At 47.2% G+C, this 20,073-nt stretch overlaps 1 protein-coding gene across 9 annotated transcripts in view; it reads right to left on the reverse strand.

Moving 5' to 3' along the window:
* Positions 1–5,825: 5,825 nt before the first annotated feature.
* Positions 5,826–20,073, reverse strand: part of LOC129823009 (solute carrier family 12 member 7-like) — a 121,585-nt gene continuing 107,337 nt past the window's right edge. For 4 of the 9 annotated variants that reach the window (XM_055881663.1, XM_055881670.1, XM_055881666.1 and 1 more), the window contains 6 exons: positions 19,062–19,169; positions 18,207–18,314; positions 16,043–16,215; positions 15,115–15,129; positions 11,429–11,562; positions 5,826–10,972 (listed from right to left, as the gene is read on the reverse strand). In XM_055881663.1, coding sequence (XP_055737638.1) covers positions 10,881–10,972; positions 11,429–11,562; positions 15,115–15,129; positions 16,043–16,215; positions 18,207–18,314; positions 19,062–19,169 — 630 coding nt within the window. In that variant the 3' untranslated portion in view covers positions 5,826–10,880. The remainder of the gene's footprint in view (positions 10,973–11,428; positions 11,563–15,114; positions 15,130–16,042; positions 16,216–18,206; positions 18,315–19,061; positions 19,170–20,073) is intronic. The other 5 variants (XM_055881667.1, XM_055881671.1, XR_008754552.1 and 2 more) reach the window with 4 other exon arrangements.

The following is a 20,073-nucleotide window of genomic DNA, read 5'->3' on the forward strand; positions in this document are numbered from 1 at the left end:
TTCTCCGTAATGAATATTACCTGATTGAACTAATCATGTAAATATGAATTAACTAGAGAGGGACACCACGAAATAATATTTATAGAGCTATTATCTTTCGAATAAACTCTTAAAGATTTAGTAATATTTTACTAAATAGCAGTCACATTAATCGTCATTTTATTCAGTCTCATCTGAAAGAATCCTGGCTAACAAGTTGAATCAGCAATACAAAATTGGGTTTAATTATTTATTTACTAAATACCTAACCAATCACACAGAAACACACATACACAATTAAATCATAACTTGATCACAAATTACGTCATACAGAAAAACGTCCCTAGCGGGCAGAATCGATATGACAGCTTGTTACACAAAGTAAAGGGGGGGAGTCCTAGTGAAAGAGCGGGAGACTTGACATAGGCGAGCTGTGCTATCGTAAATACAGTATCTTATGCATTCTAAATTACCGGCCATTTGAAGAGGAAAATGCAATCAATATTTACTCTGAGCTGCGCTTCAGTAGGTTGGTGGTAGATGGCCCGTGTCATCACCCGAGTCCTCTGTCCTTTGAAGAATGTCTCATTCACAATCAAAGTCCATGCTGATGTTGGCTTCATCTATAGTGATTATCTGAACCATTCTGACACTGGATCGTCATCCTAGAGTACCCGAAACAGAGTTATATTCTGGTTCAATGGCTTTTATAGTGGAGGGAGAGGGGTGTGTCTAAAAGGTTTATAACCCATTCCTCTTCACAGGGGCGGACCACTGTGAGCAGAGAAACTTATGAAAGCACAGATCTCTCCTTTGGAAGCTAAAATTACATTTCATCTCTTCACAAATAATGTCATATTCAAACATTTGAATTAAACAACAATTCCATGTGAATCCGATATCTCTGACGGAGTTATTCCTAGGCCTATTGGGCAGAGCAGTGAGGTAGAGCTGTCTTCTTTGGCAGATGCTGCATAGTGTTACCACAACTCTGTTGAACTGACAAGCTGTACAACGGACACAAGTCAACAACAATCGAATCAATTCACTGAATGGAGAAGGATGAATAAGTTAACTGTACAACGGAATAAGTTAGCCTAATAAGTCAATATACAGATGGTTAGTTTAGGCTTCAGCATGTTGTGTCAGTGTACACTACATATCTTCCATTTATTTTGTAACGTCAGTGGACTTGGTGGGATGATCCACAGTGTAATCCATCAGTGTGCCATTGATTTGGTAAACAACAGCGCAAACCGTGGCGGTACTTTGCCCAGCTTGTGCTGGCTATTCATATAACGTAGGAGGTCAAAGGTCATTCAAGGCCAAAGTTCTGGTTCTTTCCTGGTCCAGTGGAGGAAGAACTTGAGAAGTTGACTCGAACCACAGATCTAGGATCAGATTATCCAAACCCTTAATCTTATGGGGACAGAAGAATATCTGACTCTGGACCAGAGGTTATTAAGGGCAATTCAACTTCGGATTGAGGGGTTACAGGGCTTGGGGTCGCTATGCATTTATCTCCCTTCTCCACCTTGAAGCAGCCACAGTGCAGGCTTGCAGGATGGCAAAGAGAATCCATCTGTTGAGCGTCCATACGAGCCTGTAGGTATAGGAAGGACATGGGACTAGTAAGGGACATGGTTTACAAGCACTGGCTTGTTTTAACCTACCTACAGTAACAGAGACCAACACATTCCACATAGGATATGTGGAGCTTCACAGTCACCATGACTACCCATTCTCATGTCTGAGCAAGAAGTGTTCAAGCCAAAAGTGAGGCCAGCAGGTTCATGCCAAGGTGAGTCATCTGTGTGTGTGTGTGTGACACAGTATCACAAACAGACTGAATAACATTGCAACACACTTCTGGTATGTCTTCTGTCTCTCTTTCTCTGTTCGCTCTCTAATTTAATTCAATGCTCGTGCTGTTGATTTGCTGAGGATGGCAGTGACGTACTGCTATGGGCCATGTGACCGGGCAGAATGTGACTGGGGTGTCTGTCTGTCTTGCTAGGAGACAAGAGGCACCGAGGTAGGGACGAGGGCAACAATTTACCATGGCTCTGGTTGGCTCTCCTTGACTCTGGTTGGCTCTCCTTGACTCTGGTTGGCTCTCCTTGACTCTGGTTGGCTCTCCTTGACTCTGGTTGGCTCTCCTTGACTCTGGTTGGCTCTCCTTGACTCTGGTTGGCTCTCCTTGACTCTGGTTGGCTCTCCTTGACTCTGGTTGGCTCTCCTTGACTCTGGTTGGCTCTCCTTGACTCTGGTTGGCTCTCCTTGACTCTGGTTGGCTCTCCTTGACTCTGGTTGGCTCTCCTTGACTCTGGTTGGCTCTCCTTGACTCTGGTTGGCTCTCCTTGACTCTGGTTGGCTCTCCTTGACTCTGGTTGGCTCTCCTTGACTCTGGTTGGCTCTGGTTGGGATCTACTGGGGATAGAGAGTGTTAGTATGGAAGCCTGAATGTACTCGAAACATTTTCTCTGTCCATCAACATGACAAAATAGGAGTGTCACCACACACACAGACAAACCCCAAAACCTTCCCCTGGTTTGACATAGAGATAAAGTGGTGGTAGACGTCCTTCCTGTAAAGTGATACAACACACAGATACAAGACCTCATCCTCTGCCGTCAGGTTAATCACAGATCGGTTGTGATTCTCCATGAAACCGTGTGTCAGCCAGCAGCTCACACGAGACACGTTCCTAGCCCCTCTCTGCACCATTCCTTAGGTATGATGCTTATAGACTTGGTCATAATGGCAGATGGTTACTGAGTCGCCTCAGCCGGAGTCTATACTGTCAGGGGAGAGCTCCTAATGGACAAAGAATAGGAAGTGAACTAATTAGTACCAGACTATATGCAGCATCTTTTATATGTCATTTCCTGTTTACGTTCAGAGCCAGGGCGGGGGTGGCACCTTGCAGGCACATTCTTTAAGTGGCCCCTCTCTTTCCGGTGGAAAATGTGTATTTTTCCAGATAGCTGACTAGAGACTAACTTACTAATCTAAAAAGAAATGTAGTTGACATGGGCTCATTGAGTGACCGTCAGTGACTGGTACAAGAGGAAATTTGCTGATGCGCTGCCAAATTTCACTGTGTGTATTCTACTATTCTAACTGTATTCTACTATTCTAACTGTCAACAGCGAGTTGAGACCCAGGCCGGGCCTAATCAGAAGGCTTTTGCAGCACCAACGGCTTGTCGTGATTGTACTGTAAACAAACAATTCCTCCGACTTGTTATATAAAACTCAAGTGTTTTATATATTGTATGAATACTCATAAATGTACATAGAACACTCTAAATACACAAATACAAGTTTCAAACTGAGTATTTATACGTTAGCAAGAGCAGATGGAATATGCACTGAAATCAGTGGCTGTCAGTCCCGTTTAAGATGAGGGAGGACAAATGTTTTTTCATGAGCATGGCCTTAGATCTATTACAGCATATTGGATGACTGTCAATCATATTCCATTCACTCAGTTCAATGTAACATCAATAGGTTTAGGCTACTACATGGTACTCAAATTCAATTATGTTTTTCCGTTTTTTTCCATTTAAGAATTGCCGGAATGAATACATCCCTGATCACACGTAAACACACAGCCAAGTTGTATTCCTTCTCGCATCGTTGTCACCATATTAGCTAAAGTAATGTCATAGTCAGCATAGCCAATAGAACTAACTCGTTAGTAAACCCACTACAATCATGCAGTAACATTAGTGTTCAGTCAGTAAGCAGTTACACCGGCAGGCCTCGGTGGCAATAAATTAGTAAAACCAAAAGCTTACCTTGACTTGGAAGAGTTCCAGTGTTGTGTTGGATTGTCAGAGCCAGCTAGCTAACATAGCATCCCTCTGTTTGAGCCGGGTGTTTCAGTAGGCTAAACTAGCTAGTTGCATTTGCTAGCTAAGTAAGTGAAACTGAATTTAAAAAATGACATCTCGCTTTTCCTTAATTTTTTAATTCCTTAAAATTAATTTGTTAAACTCTTAACTATTGTGTCTCTCTCTCTTTGAGTCAACTACTCACCACATTTTATACACTGCAGTGCTAGCTAGCTGTAGCTTATGCTTTCAGTACTAGATTCATTATCAGATCCCTTGATTGGGTGGACAACATGTCAGTTCATGTTGCAAGAGCTCTGATAGGTTGGAGGACATCCTCCGGAAGTTGTCATAATTACTGTGTATGTCTATTGAAGGGGGTGAGAACCATGAGCCTCCGAGGTTTTGTATTGAAGTCAATGTACCCAGAGGAGGACGGAAGCTAGCTGTCCTCCAGCTACACCATGGTGCTAACCTACAGAGTGCTGCTGAGGCTACTGTAGACCTTCTTTACAAAATAGTGTTTTAATCAATTATTTGGTGACGTGATTATATTTAGGATAGTTTTATCTTAAATGTTTTACCATTTTTATGTAATTCACTGAGGTGGTCCTTCCTCCTCTGAGGAGGCTCCACTGACTGAAATTATCCAAACCATCCTCATCCATTTTTGTTCCGCTGCTAAACAGGGGTGTTTAATGCCAAATCTAAATTAAACTGCAATTCAGCAGTACATATCAGATGTAACTAAGGTCAGAAAGGGTCACACAGAGGGCACTACTTTAACACTACGGTATTGTTAAACCAGATCAAAGGTCATTCAGGAGGCTATAGAAGGTGCATCTTTATAACCCTTGTTTCTATTCAGCAATTCACACCGACTGGCATGTTAAGCGTTCATTTTAATACTACAACATATGGGGTTACTACTGTAAGCTCCCTGAGATTCCTATATGATTGCAAACATGCAGCATCTCCATGAGCTCTGTGAGGTAGGCCAAGTCATGTGATGGACTCTACAGCTCTCTCTCGCTCTCTCGTTGGCTGCCCCCTGGTGGAGAGATTCTACAATGTTATACCCTCTTATGACAGATGCAATATCATGGGACCAGTTACATTAATAAAGGTACCTTTATAAAAACAATAGAGTCTTCATATCACTTATGTAAGTAGATGCATTATTTGCCACTTCTCAATATAACAATATACTGCATACCTATCCTGTGGTCAATTTAACATAATGAACCTTTGGTTTTAAGTGGTTCCAAACTTCTTCCATTTAAGAATGATGGAGGCCACTGTGTTCTTGGGGGCCTTCAAAGATGCAGAATTTTTTTTGGTGCCGTTCCCCAGATCTGCACCTCGACACATCCTGTCAAGAGCTCTACGGACATTTCCTTCGACCTCATAGTAAATGTCAGAGCAAAAACCAAGCTCTCAACTTTGGGACCTTTATATAGACATATGTGCCTTTCCAAATGTGTTTTATTTAACCTTTATTGAACTCATGTCCAATCAGTTGAATTTACCACAGGTGGACTACAATCAAGTTGTAGAAACATCTCAAGGAGGATCAATGGAAACAGGATGCATCTAAGCTCAATTTCAAGTCTCACAGCAAAGGGTCTGACTACTGATGTAAATAAGGTATGTTTTTACATCTTTAATACATTTGCCAACATTTCTAAAAACCTGTTTTTGCTTTGTCATTATGGGATATTGTGTGTAGATTGGTGAGGGAAAATCAAAATGTAATCCATTTTAGAACAAGGCTGTAACGTAACAAAATGTGTAAAAAGTCAAGGGGTCTGAATCATTTCCCAATGCACTTTATATTCTACACAATATACTGTATTTATCTCAACAGAATATAATGTATAGCGCAACATTACATTCAGTTGTGTCCAACAATGTAACCCAGGATTATGTTGGAATAGGAGATATTACCCTGCTGAAATAAATATTTTTATCCAATGAAAAACCTAACAAAATGACACAGTAGGCTATACAGTTCTGACATAATTCAGCACTTTTATTTATATTTACTCAGAGGCACAGATACAATTTAAAAGGGCCACCCTCCACTATGTGTGCGCCCCACAAGTGACTTCCTACTAGAGTCTGTGACGTGTGTCCACTAAGCTGGACAGCAGCAGTACCACCACACGCTGGATACACTGCTTCTCTCTCAGAATGAGCGGAGGCTCACTCCTCAATCGCTTGGAATCGCTTCATATAGAAGATTGTTACCATTTACAGAGAGAAAAGAAAGAAAGAAAGAAAGCGATTCGAAACAGGTTTATTCTCCTTTGACAAAGCCTCCACGGTATTCACCTCGAGGTAGATTACATTCTCTCATCACTTAAACCAGATTGGTGGAACATATGCTGCTTACACGTCCTATAGAGTTACCCAGAAGCCTTAGCTTTGTGTCCTCTAAGGTTTCTTTACACTATTAGCAACGTGATATTTCATATCAGACTCAAAGATTTGATCTTTGGGGGCTAGAAACATGAAAATAATAAAACATGTAAAAATGAACTTAAAATCATATTAGTAACATAACCCATTCTCCAACTGGCTCCTCTAAAATCCTTTCTGTGAAATCTTCACCTGAGTCCAAGCAGAGGTCTTCAAAAACCTTGTCCATATTGTGTTTCCAATGGGTTAGGAAAAAACACAAACATACCTGCAAACATCTTGACATATAAACCCCCACCCCTCCTTAAAATCCCAAGAGTCCAGTCCTGAAAAGTCAGAGTCAGGTATAACGTACCTGTTAAGTGCAGACAGACACTACTAGACACAACATTGTCTAACTGATGGTCGACTCTACAACAACAGAGACACTCATTGAGACATACTGTTGGAAAAATACAATGTTCTGGTTACAAAATACTACACAGCTACAAAAAAGTGGAGGTATATACAGCCCCGTGTGGCTCAGTTGGTAGAGCATGGTGCTTGCAACGCCAGGGTTGTGGGTTCGATTCCCACGGGGGACCAGTACAAAAAAAGTATGAAGGTATGTACTTGTAAGTCGCTCTGGATAAGAGCGTCTGCTAAATGACTTAAATGTAATGTAAATGTACAGGAGTTAGGGGAGTGATTCCTTCCTTTGTCCCAATAGTTTCCTATATCTGGTGCCAGTTGCCTATAGAAGTAGCCTACATGTGACCTAGAAATCACAGATACCATTGCCTCCACTGTTAATATGCAGCCTACAAGGAAGTCATGTTGTAACTAGGAACCTGCATACTGCTCGTTGGTATCACTGCTCTTTATTAAGCTTTACGTATTGGCCTTCGTCAGAGCTCTCTTTTCCCCCCTCATTTTATTCAACTGTTACCAAGCACCTGTAACAAAGAGAGCTCAGATGTACGAGTGCCTTTTCAATTTTGTAACCAGAAACTCAAAATGCTCTTTTAGCTAATAATTTGTGTTCAAATGTGTGTAAATCTGTGTTTCCAAATCAAAATAATTAAGTGGTTATAATGCCTTATAATGCATTTACAAATTAAAGGTGCCCTACAAGCACCTTCATCTGTTAACGCGTGCACTGTGGCTGACATTGACAAACATATACTTTCACATCAGTCTATTTGGCACGCTTCTTCCTATACAAAGTCAAAATGATTCATCGGGGTCAGCTGACATGAAACCTAGAGAATAAGGATATAAATAATAGGAGAACAAATCCTGACATTGAACAGTGTGATCAGCGGATTCCTATGGACCCCCACATCCTATGAACCCCCACATCCTATGAACCCCCACATCCTATGAACCCCCACATCCTGTGGACCCCACATCCTATGGACCCCCACATCCTGTGGACCCCACATCCTATGGACCCCCACATCCTATGAACCCCCACATCCTATGAACCCCCACATCCTATGAACCCCCACATCCTATGAACCCCCACATCCTATGGACCCCACATCCTGTGGACCCCACATCCTGTGGACCCCCACATCCTGTGGACCCCCACATCCTGTGGACCCCCACATCCTATGGACCCCACATCCTATGGACCCCCACATCCTATGAACCCCCACATCCTATGAACCCCCACATCCTATGGACCCCACATCCTGTGGACCCCCACATCCTATGAACCCCCACATCCTATGAACCCCCACATCCTGTGGACCCCACATCCTGTGGACCCCACATCCTGTGGACCCCACATCCTATGAACCCCCACATCCTATGAACCCCCACATCCTATGAACCCCCACATACTGTGGACCCCACATCCTCTGTCCTATATGATTGCTCTAAGAGACAGCATGTTTTCAGTAACCCCCCCCCCCCTCTCTGCATGCTCATCTTCAGAGAGAGAAAACATTGATGGTTCGGACCACAACATGGAACAGAGATACTTCATATTGACACTCTTCCCGTCTATTCTATTCCAGTACAGAATCTTGGTCTGGTGTCCTGCGATAGACAAGTGATACTCACAAATCCCAACCATGTTTGGTTCTACCATGTAGTGGTCACTGTATTACAAGGAAAGGGAAAGAGAGGGGGGGGGGGAATACCTAGTCAGTTGTACGACTGAATACATTCAACTTAAAATGTGTCATTCGCATTTAACCCAACCCTTCTGACAGCATCCCAGCCTAAAGACTTCCATTAGCAGAGAACAGAAAATACTGCACTGCCAAACATCGAAAGACGGAGCAAAATGCTGTGTGTTGACGATGTCCCTAACGACACCTAAAACGGACACAACAGTGGTTCTGTCATGCCAAATAGTGTGCCCCTCTAAACCATTAGCGTCCGTTGCTATATCTATTTGGGGGGGGGGGGGGGGGGGGGCGACACTATTTGGGACGATGGCTCCAGCAACAACCTTTTGTTTCTGATTGAGGGTCAAAGACAATTGAACGATTGTTTTAGTTGATGACTAAGTCAGATTGAGCTCTCGTGTCAAACCAGCTCATGACTTGTCTTGTACGTTGATGTATAGATCCAACGGGCTCTGGTAGGGGAAGTACCTGAATGACCCCAGTTGTCCTAGACTTGTTAAACTGTGGAACAGCACGTGAATTGAAACCAGCACTCCTGAACACAGGATCTTTACAACAAAAAAAGTCATTTCCATTCCCTGCACCCTTGAATACAATTTCCAATAAATCTCAACTTTGTGAATCTTTATATAAATATGCAACAAGGGCTAAATACAATAGTATATAGTATGGCTATCTTCCCATTGGAACGGCTCTACTTGGGGGGGCTTTGACCAATGCTACAGAGCAAAATACCACAGGGTCCATTTAGGAGACCTCCCAGGCAAGGTGGACCACCTTCAATGTCTCAGGGCTTAGTGAGATGTCTGCAAGTCACCACATCAACAGCATCTATTGCACCAGCAAATCCTTGGCCTATCCCTTACCAAAGCCCCCTGCCCCCTGCCCCACACACACACACACACACACACACACACACACACACACCTCTTTCGGACGTTGTGCTGCACTCAACAACCTTTAATAATCAAGGGACAAGGGAACTCAGGAAAGCTATAGCAACAACTTGATGTGTGGGACAGATTTGAAATAAAAGTAAGCTTTGTTTTGGACTTGCCACTCTAACACCCACTCTAACACCCACTCTAACACCCACTCTAACACCCACTCTAACACCCACTCTAACACCCACTCTAACACCCACTCTAACACCCACTCTAACACCCACTCTAACACCCACTCTAACACCCACTCTAACATCCACTCTAACAGAGCTCTGCTGTGGGTTAGGATACTGCACCGATTCACCGAAGCATGTTCTTCCAGGTCAAAATGATTCTAATTTAGTTCATACAGATATTAGATGGACCAGGATATATGAATCTATTTCAGGGTTCATAGGAGATGGATTTCTGAGCTGAAAGATACCTTAGAGGGAGCCGGTTGACATCAATTCGAACCAAAATGAGGACAAACTAAATGATGATTCCCTACATAGTGCATTACACATGACCAGGGCCCTTGGTACACATGAACATACATGACAACTCAACACACAGAGAGACAGAGAGTGAGGAGAGACAGAGAGACAGACAGAGAGACAAAGAGTGAGGAGAGACAGAGAGTGAGGAGAGACAGACAGAGAGACAGACAGAGAGTGAGGAGAGACAGACAGAGACAGAGAGTGAGGAGAGACAGAGAGTGAGGAGAGACAGACAGAGACAGAGAGTGAGGAGAGACAGAGAGTGAGGAGAGACAGAGAGACAGACAGAGAGAGACAGAGAGACAGAGAGTGAGGAGAGAGAGAGACAGACAAAGAGAGAGACAGAGAGTGAGGAGAGACAGAGAGACAGAAGAGACAGAGAGACAGAAAGTGAGGAGAGACAGAGAGAGACAGAGAGACAGAGAGAGACAGAGAGTGAGGAGAGACAGACAAAGAGAGACAGAGAGACAGAGAGACAGAGAGACAGAGAGTGAGGAGAGACAGAGAGACAGAAGAGACAGAGCGACAGAAAGTGAGGAGAGACAGAGAGACAGAGAGAGACAGAGAGACAGAGAGTGAGGAGACAGAGTGTGAGGAGAGACAGAGAGACAGACAAAGAGAGAGACAGAGAGTGAGGAGAGACAGCGAGACAGAAAGTGAGGAGAGACAGCGAGACAGAAAGTGAGGAGAGACAGAGAGACAGAGAGAGACAGAGAGTGAGGAGAGACAGAGAGAGACAGAGAGACAGAGAGAGACAGAGAGACAGAGAGAGACAGAGAGTGAGGAGAGAATAAGAAAATCTGAACAATAAACATCAACACGTGTCAAATTAAAAGTTAAAGTGTATGAATGCTGTATCCTCCAGTCTCTCGGCGTGATAGGCAGGCCCCAGGACACCTGTGCTCTCTCCACGAATCAGGGCGATGCTATCACATCACACAACCCTGATTGGTCGTCCCTTCCGAGGTCAAGAAGTCCTCTGTCCAATACCATGGCCCCCCTCCCTCCGACAATCCCACAGCAACCCAAAGGATTATTTCTCCCTAAAATGCCACCTATTGCCGTGGCCCGTGCACGCCATTTCGTGGGAACGAGCATTTTAAGAGTAGATAGTGATGACCTCGCGGCCGCCCCCGCGAACCAGGAGGACCCGGTTGAGACCCTCAAGCAGAACCTCCAGGAACTCCATGTCTGAGATGCCAGGGGTCAAGGAAGAAACCAGTCACATTACATGACAGGGGTGGATACAGGTCACGTGACTGGCAAGGGGAGCGCATCAGCTGTAAAGCTATAATATGTATTAAAATATATATATTTTTTTATTTCATCTTTATTTAACCAGGTAGGCTAGTTGAGAACAAGTTCTCATTTACAACTGCGACCTGGCCAAGATAAAGCAAAGCAGTTCGACACATACAACAACACAGAGTTACACATGGAATAAACAAACGTACAGTTCGAGATACAACCCAACTATCAACAACTAAACAACCTTTGCAAAGAGATCATCCTCAACCTTGTCAGATCGCTGATGACGATGCATTTGAAGTTAACTTTGGGTAAACATGTCCAACTAAGCAATGCATAATTCTACTGACGTAAATAGTCAAAGTTGAATAAAACAGCCATTTGTCTTTAAAAGGATACAGTTCTCGTCACCCCCTCTGTTTTTGGGCGGTCCCGGCATGTTGAGCAGGACCAGGTGGGCTCCCTGTGACCTGTTCACCACCACCTCATTCAGCTTGACCGCAGTGTGCATCCGGCGCACGTTGGACTGGTTCCTATACCACACAATGGTGACAGTGAAGAGAGCAGGCTGAACACACCTCGACCCTGACCTCTAACCTTCGACCCTGACTTTTCCAATATTGACATTGTTATCCTTAGTAGAAATACGATGCTCAGCTCCAACTTTGACCAGTGATCCTCCATGTACGTCATCAATGTATAAAACATGGTCTAAAATTATGACTCAACCAACAACAGCTAATCTAAAAATCTGTTATTGTTTTCACTTGACACTAAATATTGGTAAGAAAACGGGATTTGTCAAAATCAAAGCATTCAGTGATGATTGATAAAACACTTCTTGATAATATTGAGCAAATACAGTTTGTATCGTGAGATTGGTAGCCTTTAACACAAAGAGATGAGGACACGAAGCAGGACACGAAGCAGGACGCGAAGCAGGACATAAAGCAGGACCGCTGGGTGGTTATGATAGCGAAGCTTTAGGTGTTATCATTACACTCTGAATTAGAGATCAGGATGGTAGTCAAAGCAGCATCATACTTCACAATGCAGCCGTGGCAGGAGGCCCTGGTGTACTGACTAACACATAGCAGCCGTGGCAGGAGGGCCCTGGTGTACTGACTAACACAATGCAGCCGTGGCAGGAGGGCCCTGGTGTACTGACTAACACAATGCAGCCGTGGCAGGAGGGCCCTGGTGTACTGACTAACACAATGCAGCCGTGGCAGGAGGGCCCTGGTGTACTGACTAACACAATGCAGCCGTGGCAGGAGGGCCCTGGTGTACTGACTAACACAATGCAGCCGTGGCAGGAGGGCCCTGGTGTACTGACTAACACAATGCAGCCGTGGCAGGAGGGCCCTGGTGTACTGACTAACACAATGCAGCCGTGGCAGGAGGGCCCTGGTGTACTGACTAACACATAGCAGCCGTGGCAGGAGGGCCCTGGTGTACTGACTAACACAATGCAGCCGTGGCAGGAGGGCCCTGGTGTACTGACTAACACATAGCAGCCGTGGCAGGAGGGCCCTGGTGTACTGACTAACACAATGCAGCCGTGGCAGGAGGGCCCTGGTGTACTGACTAACACAATGCAGCCGTGGCAGGAGGGCCCTGGTGTACTGACTAACACAATGCAGCCGTGGCAGGAGGGCCCTGGTGTACTGACTAACACAATGCAGCCGTGGCAGGAGGGCCCTGGTGTACTGACTAACACAATGGGTAAGCCTATGGGTATGAAATATTCCGAATGCTGATTGGTTGACAGCCATGGTATAGCAGGGTATACCACGGGTATGACAAAACATGTATTTTTACTGCTCTAAATACGTTGGTAACCAGCTTATAATGGCAATAAGACACCTCAGGGGTTTTGTGATATATGGTCAATATACCACGGCAAAGGGCTGTGTCCAGGCACTCTGCGATGCATCGTGTCTAAGAACAGCCCTAAGCCTTGGTATATTGGGCATATACCACACCTTGGAACTTATTGCTTCAGTATAGTACTGTGTTGTATACACAGCACTCCAGTATTTAACTTGTTCTTTAATTGACCAGTTCATTATGATATTGGGTGCAATATTGAAAAGCCCTTCTTGAGTTAGAGCGAACAGCAAAGTTTAAAAAAAAATGCAGAGCATGATATGAATGGCTTGAAGCGGAATAAACACGTCACTAATACAATGAGGCACTTCCAAAGAAACTGCTGTTTTCCATCCAGTTGAGATTTGACAGTGTAAAGACAATATCAGACTGATTGTAATTACCAATTTAAATGGATTTTGAACGCCTGATAGTCTTTGGATCTGGTCTCTATACTAAACAATAAGGCGTTGACAGTATTGTTTGCTATGACTAACATCTGTGTATGGAAAGTGCAATTTTTGGTTGCACCTGCTACATAACATGACGCAATCACATGCAAATTAACTCTAGGGAGGCCCCTCCAGCTTAACTCTAGGGAGGCCCCTCCAGCTTAACCCTAGGGAGGCCCCTCCAGCTTAACCCTAGGGAGGCCCCTCCAGCTTTACCCTAGGGAGGCCCCTCCAGCTTTACCCTAGGGAGGCCCCTCCAGCTTTACCCTAGGGAGGCCCCTCCAGCTTTACCCTAGGGAGGCCCCTCCAGCTTTACCCTAGGGAGGCCCCTCCAGCTTTACCCTAGGGAGGCCCCTCCAGCTTTACCCTAGGGAGGCCCCTCCAGCTTAACCCTAGGGAGGCCCCTCCAGCTTAACCCTAGGGAGGCCCCTCCAGCTTAACCCTAGGGAGGCCCTTCCAGCTTAACCCTAGGGAGGCCCTTCCAGCTTAACCCTAGGGAGGCCCTTCCAGCTTAACCCTAGGGAGGCCCTTCCAGCTTAACCCTAGGGAGGCCCTTCCAGCTTAACCCTAGGGAGGCCCTTCCAGCTTAACCCTAGGGAGGCCCTTCCAGCTTAACCCTAGGGAGGCCCTTCCAGCTTAACCCTAGGGAGGCCCTTCCAGCTTAACTCTAGGGAGGCCCTTCCAGCTTAACTCTAGGGAGGCCCTTCCAGCTTAACTCTAGGGAGGCCCTTCCAGCTTAACTCTAGGGAGGCCCTTCCAGCTTAACTCTAGGGAGGCCCTTCCAGCTTAACTCTAGGGAGGCCCTTCCAGCTTAACCCTAGGGAGGCCCTTCCAGCTTAACCCTAGGGAGGCCCTTCCAGCTTAACCCTAGGGAGGCCCTTCCAGCTTAACTCTAGGGAGGCCCTTCCAGCTTAACCCTAGGGAGGCCCTTCCAGCTTAACCCTAGGGAGGCCCTTCCAGCTTAACCCTAGGGAGGCCCTTCCAGCTTAACCCTAGGGAGGCCCTTCCAGCTTAACCCTAGGGAGGCCCTTCCAGCTTAACCCTAGGGAGGCCCTTCCAGCTTAACCCTAGGGAGGCCCTTCCAGCTTAACCCTAGGGAGGCCCTTCCAGCTTAACCCTAGGGAGGCCCTTCCAGCTTAACCCTAGGGAGGCCCTTCCAGCTTAACCCTAGGGAGGCCCTTCCAGCTTAACCCTAGGGAGGCCCTTCCAGCTTAACCCTAGGGAGGCCCTTCCAGCTTAACCCTAGGGAGGCCCTTCCAGCTTAACCCTAGGGAGGCCCTTCCAGCTTAACCCTAGGGAGGCCCTTCCAGCTTAACCCTAGGGAGGCCCTTCCAGCTTAACCCTAGGGAGGCCCTTCCAGCTTAACCCTAGGGAGGCCCTTCCAGCTTAACCCTAGGGAGGCCCTTCCAGCTTAACCCTAGGGAGGCCCTTCCAGCTTAACCCTAGGGAGGCCCTTCCAGCTTAACTCTAGGGAGGCCCTTCCAGCTTAACTCTAGGGAGGCCCTAATATGATGGAAGTGTACAGAAAAATGGTCTCTCATTCCATCCTGATCCATTCCAACCTGTTCAGCTAGCCAGTTTAACTCTAGGGAGACCCTTCCAGTTTAACTCTAGGGAGGCCCTTCCAGTTTACGAGACAAATGTTGGGAGGAAGAGGATATGGCTGGGAGGTAAACAAGATGAAGGACACAGAAAATGACTACTGTTACAGAGCAATAGGCACACACATGCACACAGCCTATGGCAAAATGAAATGTGACTTACAGACTCTCCCACTCTCTAGAAGGAGGAAAACGAGACAAAACAACAAACAGGCTTAGACACTTTCCAGAAACCCCTGGTGTATCTACTGTAGCACAGTTAAACACAGACACCCCTGGTGTATCTAGTGTAGCACAGTTAAACACAGACACCCCTGGTGTACCTAGTGTAGCACAGTTAAACACAGACACCCCTGGTGTACCTAGTGTAGCACAGTTAAACACAGACACCCCTGGTGTATCTAGTGTAGCACAGTTAAACACAGACACCCCTGGTGTATCTAGTGTAGCACAGTTAAACACAGACACCCCTGGTGTATCTAGAGTAGCACAGTTAAACACAGACACCCCTGGTGTATCTAGTGTAGCACAGTTAAACACAGACACCCCTGGTGTATCTAGTGTAGCACAGTTAATCACAGTGCTTCCCTAATTTTAGGGGGATGGTTCCAGTCAGATGTTTTCACAGCTCAAATGTACTGTAATCAAGAGATGGGAAAAACAATCGGACAAACTATCCCTTTTAAATGCATGTTCTCTACTATTGGCCCTCTGTGGGTCAGGTCCAGTAGTTTCCTACTAACGTTGGGGCTTGTTTGATTTTAGGCTGTGTATTCAACCAGACATTCTAATCTGCCCTTTGAGATGGTGGTGGGTTCAGAGAGACAAAGACATGATGGTCATTAGTCCAAACGGTGCATGTGATGCTCTGCGTAGTGGAGCCATGCATTGGGATGTGCCCACACACAGTCACACAGTCACCATGCCAACGCAGCCTGAACACACACCATGCAGGCCGTGTAACCATTTCAATAAAAGGTTTCCTCAGATGGTCCTAACAGTACAACAGGGATACTTGCTGAAGAGTCACTGGCTACTCCATTTTGGATCTGGAAGGATTAAGGATAAGAGGTTCGATGTGGTTGACTTACGGCTTCATGTTGAAGAGGTCGCGCACACCCATGTTGGCCTCGGAACGGTTACGGTTGCGCTCGGAGAGGAACTTATCCTTGGTCCACGTCATGTGGATTCGGTCAGGGCCGGTGTCGGGCTTGTCGTTGATCGCGGCATGGGACGCCGTGTTTCTGTCGTGGATCAGCTGGGCCTGAAGGAGATGGAAATGATGAGAGACCGAGACAGAGAGACAGACAGACCGAGAGACAGAGAGACAGACCGAGAGACAGAGAGACAGACCGAGAGACAGAGAGACAGACCGAGAGACAGAGAGACAGACCGAGAGACAGACCGAGAGACCGAGAGACAGACCGAGAGACAGAGAGACAGACCGAGAGACAGAGAGACAGACCGAGAGACAGACCGAGAGACAGAGAGACAGACCGAGAGACAGACCGAGAGACAGAGAGACAGACCGAGAGACAGACCGAGAGACAGACCGAGAGACAGACCGAGAGACAGACCGAGAGACAGACCGAGAGACAGAGAGACAGACCGAGAGACAGAGAGACAGACCGAGAGACAGACCGAGAGACAGAGAGACAGACCGAGAGACAGAGAGATATATTATATATGAGAGAGAGAGACAGAGCGAGAGTGAACGAAAGACAAAGACAGTGGCGGAGAGAGAGAGACAGAGGAAGAGAGAGATATATACAGAGAGGGAGAGACTGAACTATGGAGTTCCACAAACCGGGTAGTCAGAAAGACACCACTCATGCAGTCAACTCACATAGCAAAAACACGTGTTACATCACAATAAACATGACATGGACAGTATACAGGGTTACAGTCATACCAACATCTATGATGTGCAACGTGTTCTTTACACAGAACAACAGCGCTTTAGTAAGGAGGGAGAGAACATGCTAGTTGGAGCTATGACACTGAGACGGAGTGAAGATCCACAGGGAATGAACCAGGTGGAGGGGGGGGGGGGCGGATTGAAGATCCACAGGGAATGAACCAGGTGGAGGGGGGGGGGGGGGGGTGTAGATCCACGGGTAATGAACCAGGTGGAGGGGGGGGGGGGGGGGGGGGGGTGGACGGAGTGAAGATCCACGGGGAATGAACCAGGTGGAGGGGGGGGGGGGGGGGGTGGACGGAGTGTAGATCCACGGGGAATGAACCGAGGGGGGGGGGGGGGGGGGGGGGGGGGGTGAAGATTCACGGGGAATGAACCAGGTGGAGGGGGGACGGGGGACGGGGACGGACGGAGTGAAGATCATGAACCAGGTGGAGGGGGTGGACGGAGTGAAGATCCACGGGGAAAGAACCAGGTGGAGGGGGGGGGGGGGTGGACGGAGTGAAGATCCACGGGGAATGAACCAGGTGGAGGGGGGGGGGGGCGGAGTGTAGATCCGCGGGGAATGAACCAGGTGGAGGGGGTGGACGGAGTGAAGATCCACGGGGAATGAACCGGGGGGGAGGGGGGGTGGACGGAGGAGGGAGAGATAAAACAAAAGAAGGATGACACCACGGTGCACTTGATCAATGGCGCATGCTGAAAGAGGTGAGTCCATGGCATCCATAGGGCCCACTACGGTGAACTTTAACTGGACATTTTGACTAGACTTACACCAGGTCTTTGACTTCTAGCAGCTGTGGCTGTGTAAGCGTGGTCTCTGAGGGTTGGTGACTGGGGGGGGTAATGATGATGCTGGTCTCTGAGGGTTGGTGACTGGGGGGGTAATGATGATGCTGGTCCTTGAGGGTTGGTGACTGGAGGGGTAATGATGATGCTGGTCTCTGAGGGTTGGTGACTGGGAGGGTAATGATGATGCTGGTCTCTGAGGGTTGGTGCCTGGGGGGGGGGGGGTTAATGATGATGCTGGTCTCTGAGGGCTGGTGACTGGGGGGGGTAATGATGATGCTGGTCTCTGAGGGTTGGTGACTGGGGGGGTAATGATGATGCTGGTCTCTGAGGGTTGGTGACTGGGGGGGGGTAATGATGATGCTGGTGACTGGGGGGGTAATGATGATGCTGGTCTCTGAGGGTTGGTGACTGGGGGAGGTAATGATGATGCTGGTCTCTGCGGTGGTAGGGGCCTGCAGTCACAGGGGTGATGGGGTACAGATGAGGGGGTGTTGGGGTTACAGATGAGGAGCTGTTGGGGTTACAGATGAGGGGGTGTTGGCTACCTCGTCCTCCTGTGTGTCCTCCAGCTGTCGACTGGGGTCAGAGCCTGAGGCTCCGGTCTGGTTCTTCCTTCTGATGGAGCTACGTGACGTGTCGGTGATACCCTGAATCTGAGCCCCGCATCAGCAGCCAGACAGTACAGGGGGCCAAAGGTCATACAACGAACAGTAGGGTAAGGGGGGGCTAGGAGAGCTCTGATACCCACAGCCCGATGACATATCTACATTGTGTTTACACAACCTCCCTTAGATAAAACCCTGGAAATGTAACCTCATTGGTGATGTCAGGGTACATCCAGGGACCAATAACAGCTCAAATGTGACCCAAGTCAGAAATGTACCCACATTCCAATGGCATTATTCACATTTTTGTCTCATCAAGAGTGACTTGCAAGTCACAATAAGTACATTCAAGAAAGAAACATGAAACCACATAACAACGAGCACTGCAATTAAAATCCTTCAAGATAAAAGTACTAAAGGAATATAACATGAATTTTCTGATAGATAAAAGTACTAAAGGAATATAACATGAATTTTCTGATAGATAAAAGTACTAAAGGAATATAACATGAATTTTCTGATAGATAAAATTACTAAAGGAATATAACATGAATTTTCTGATGAAGGTGTTGAAAATCAGTAACAGATTATATTTCTTTATAGAAACAGAATACCTACACTGACATGCGTAACATACCAAATGGCACCCTAAGCCCTAATTAGTGCACTCCTTTTGACCAGAGCCTATAGGTCCTGGTGAAATGTAGTGCCCTATAAAAGGAATAGGGTTCCATTTGGTACGGAACCTTAAAGGCCGACTGTTGTAGTGAGTGTGCCCTGCAGACAGGGGGTTACCTCTCTCTCCCTCTCCGTCCGCGACAGCTGCATCTGTTTCAGCATCTGAGAGCGCTGCTCCATCACCAGGGTCTTCTCATAGGTGAAGGCTGAGATGTCGCTGTCGTGCTGTTCACACACATTATTATGCATAGTAAGGCACAACACGTCAGTTATTATCGGTTCTGTTGGAACGCGTCGGTTGTTATCGGTTCTGTTGGAACGCGTCGGTTGTTATCGGTTCTGTTGGAACGCGTCGGTTGTTATCGGTTCTGTAGGAACGTGTCGGTTATTAACCGGGGCGTGTCGGTTATTAAACCGGGGCGTGTCGGTTATTAAACCGGGGCGTGTCGGTTATTAAACCGGGGCGTGTCGGTTATTAAACCGGGACACGTCCGTTATTAAACCGGGACACGTCCGTTATTGCCGGGACACGCCCGTTATTGCCGGGACACGCCCGTTATTGCCGGGACACGCCCGTTATTGCCGGGACACGCCCGTTATTGCCGGGACACGCCCGTTATTGCCGGGACACGCCGGGTATTAACGGGACACGCCGGGTATTAACGGGACACGCCGGGTATTAACGGGACACGCCGGGTATTAACGGGACACGCCGGCTATTAACGGGACACGCCGGCTATTAACGGGACACGCCGGCTATTAACGGGACACGCCGGCTATTAACGGGGCACGTCGGCTATTAACGGGGCACGTCGGCTATTAACGGGGCACGTCGGCTATTAACGGGGCACGTCGGCTATTAACGGGGCACGTCGGCTATTAACGGGGCACGTCGGCTATTAACGGGGCACGTCCGTTATTAACGGGGCACGTCCGTTATTAACGGGGCACGTCCGTTATTAACGGGGCACGTCCGTTATTAACGGGGCACGTCCGTTATTAACGGGACACGTCCGCTATTAACGGGACACGTCCGCTATTAACGGGACACGTCCGCTATTAACGGGACACGTCCGCTATTAACGGGACACGTCCGCTATTAACGGGACACGTCCGCTATTAACGGGAC

This window comes from Salvelinus fontinalis, chromosome 25 (genome assembly GCF_029448725.1).
Source record: "Salvelinus fontinalis isolate EN_2023a chromosome 25, ASM2944872v1, whole genome shotgun sequence".
Classification (NCBI taxonomy): domain Eukaryota; kingdom Metazoa; phylum Chordata; class Actinopteri; order Salmoniformes; family Salmonidae; genus Salvelinus; species Salvelinus fontinalis.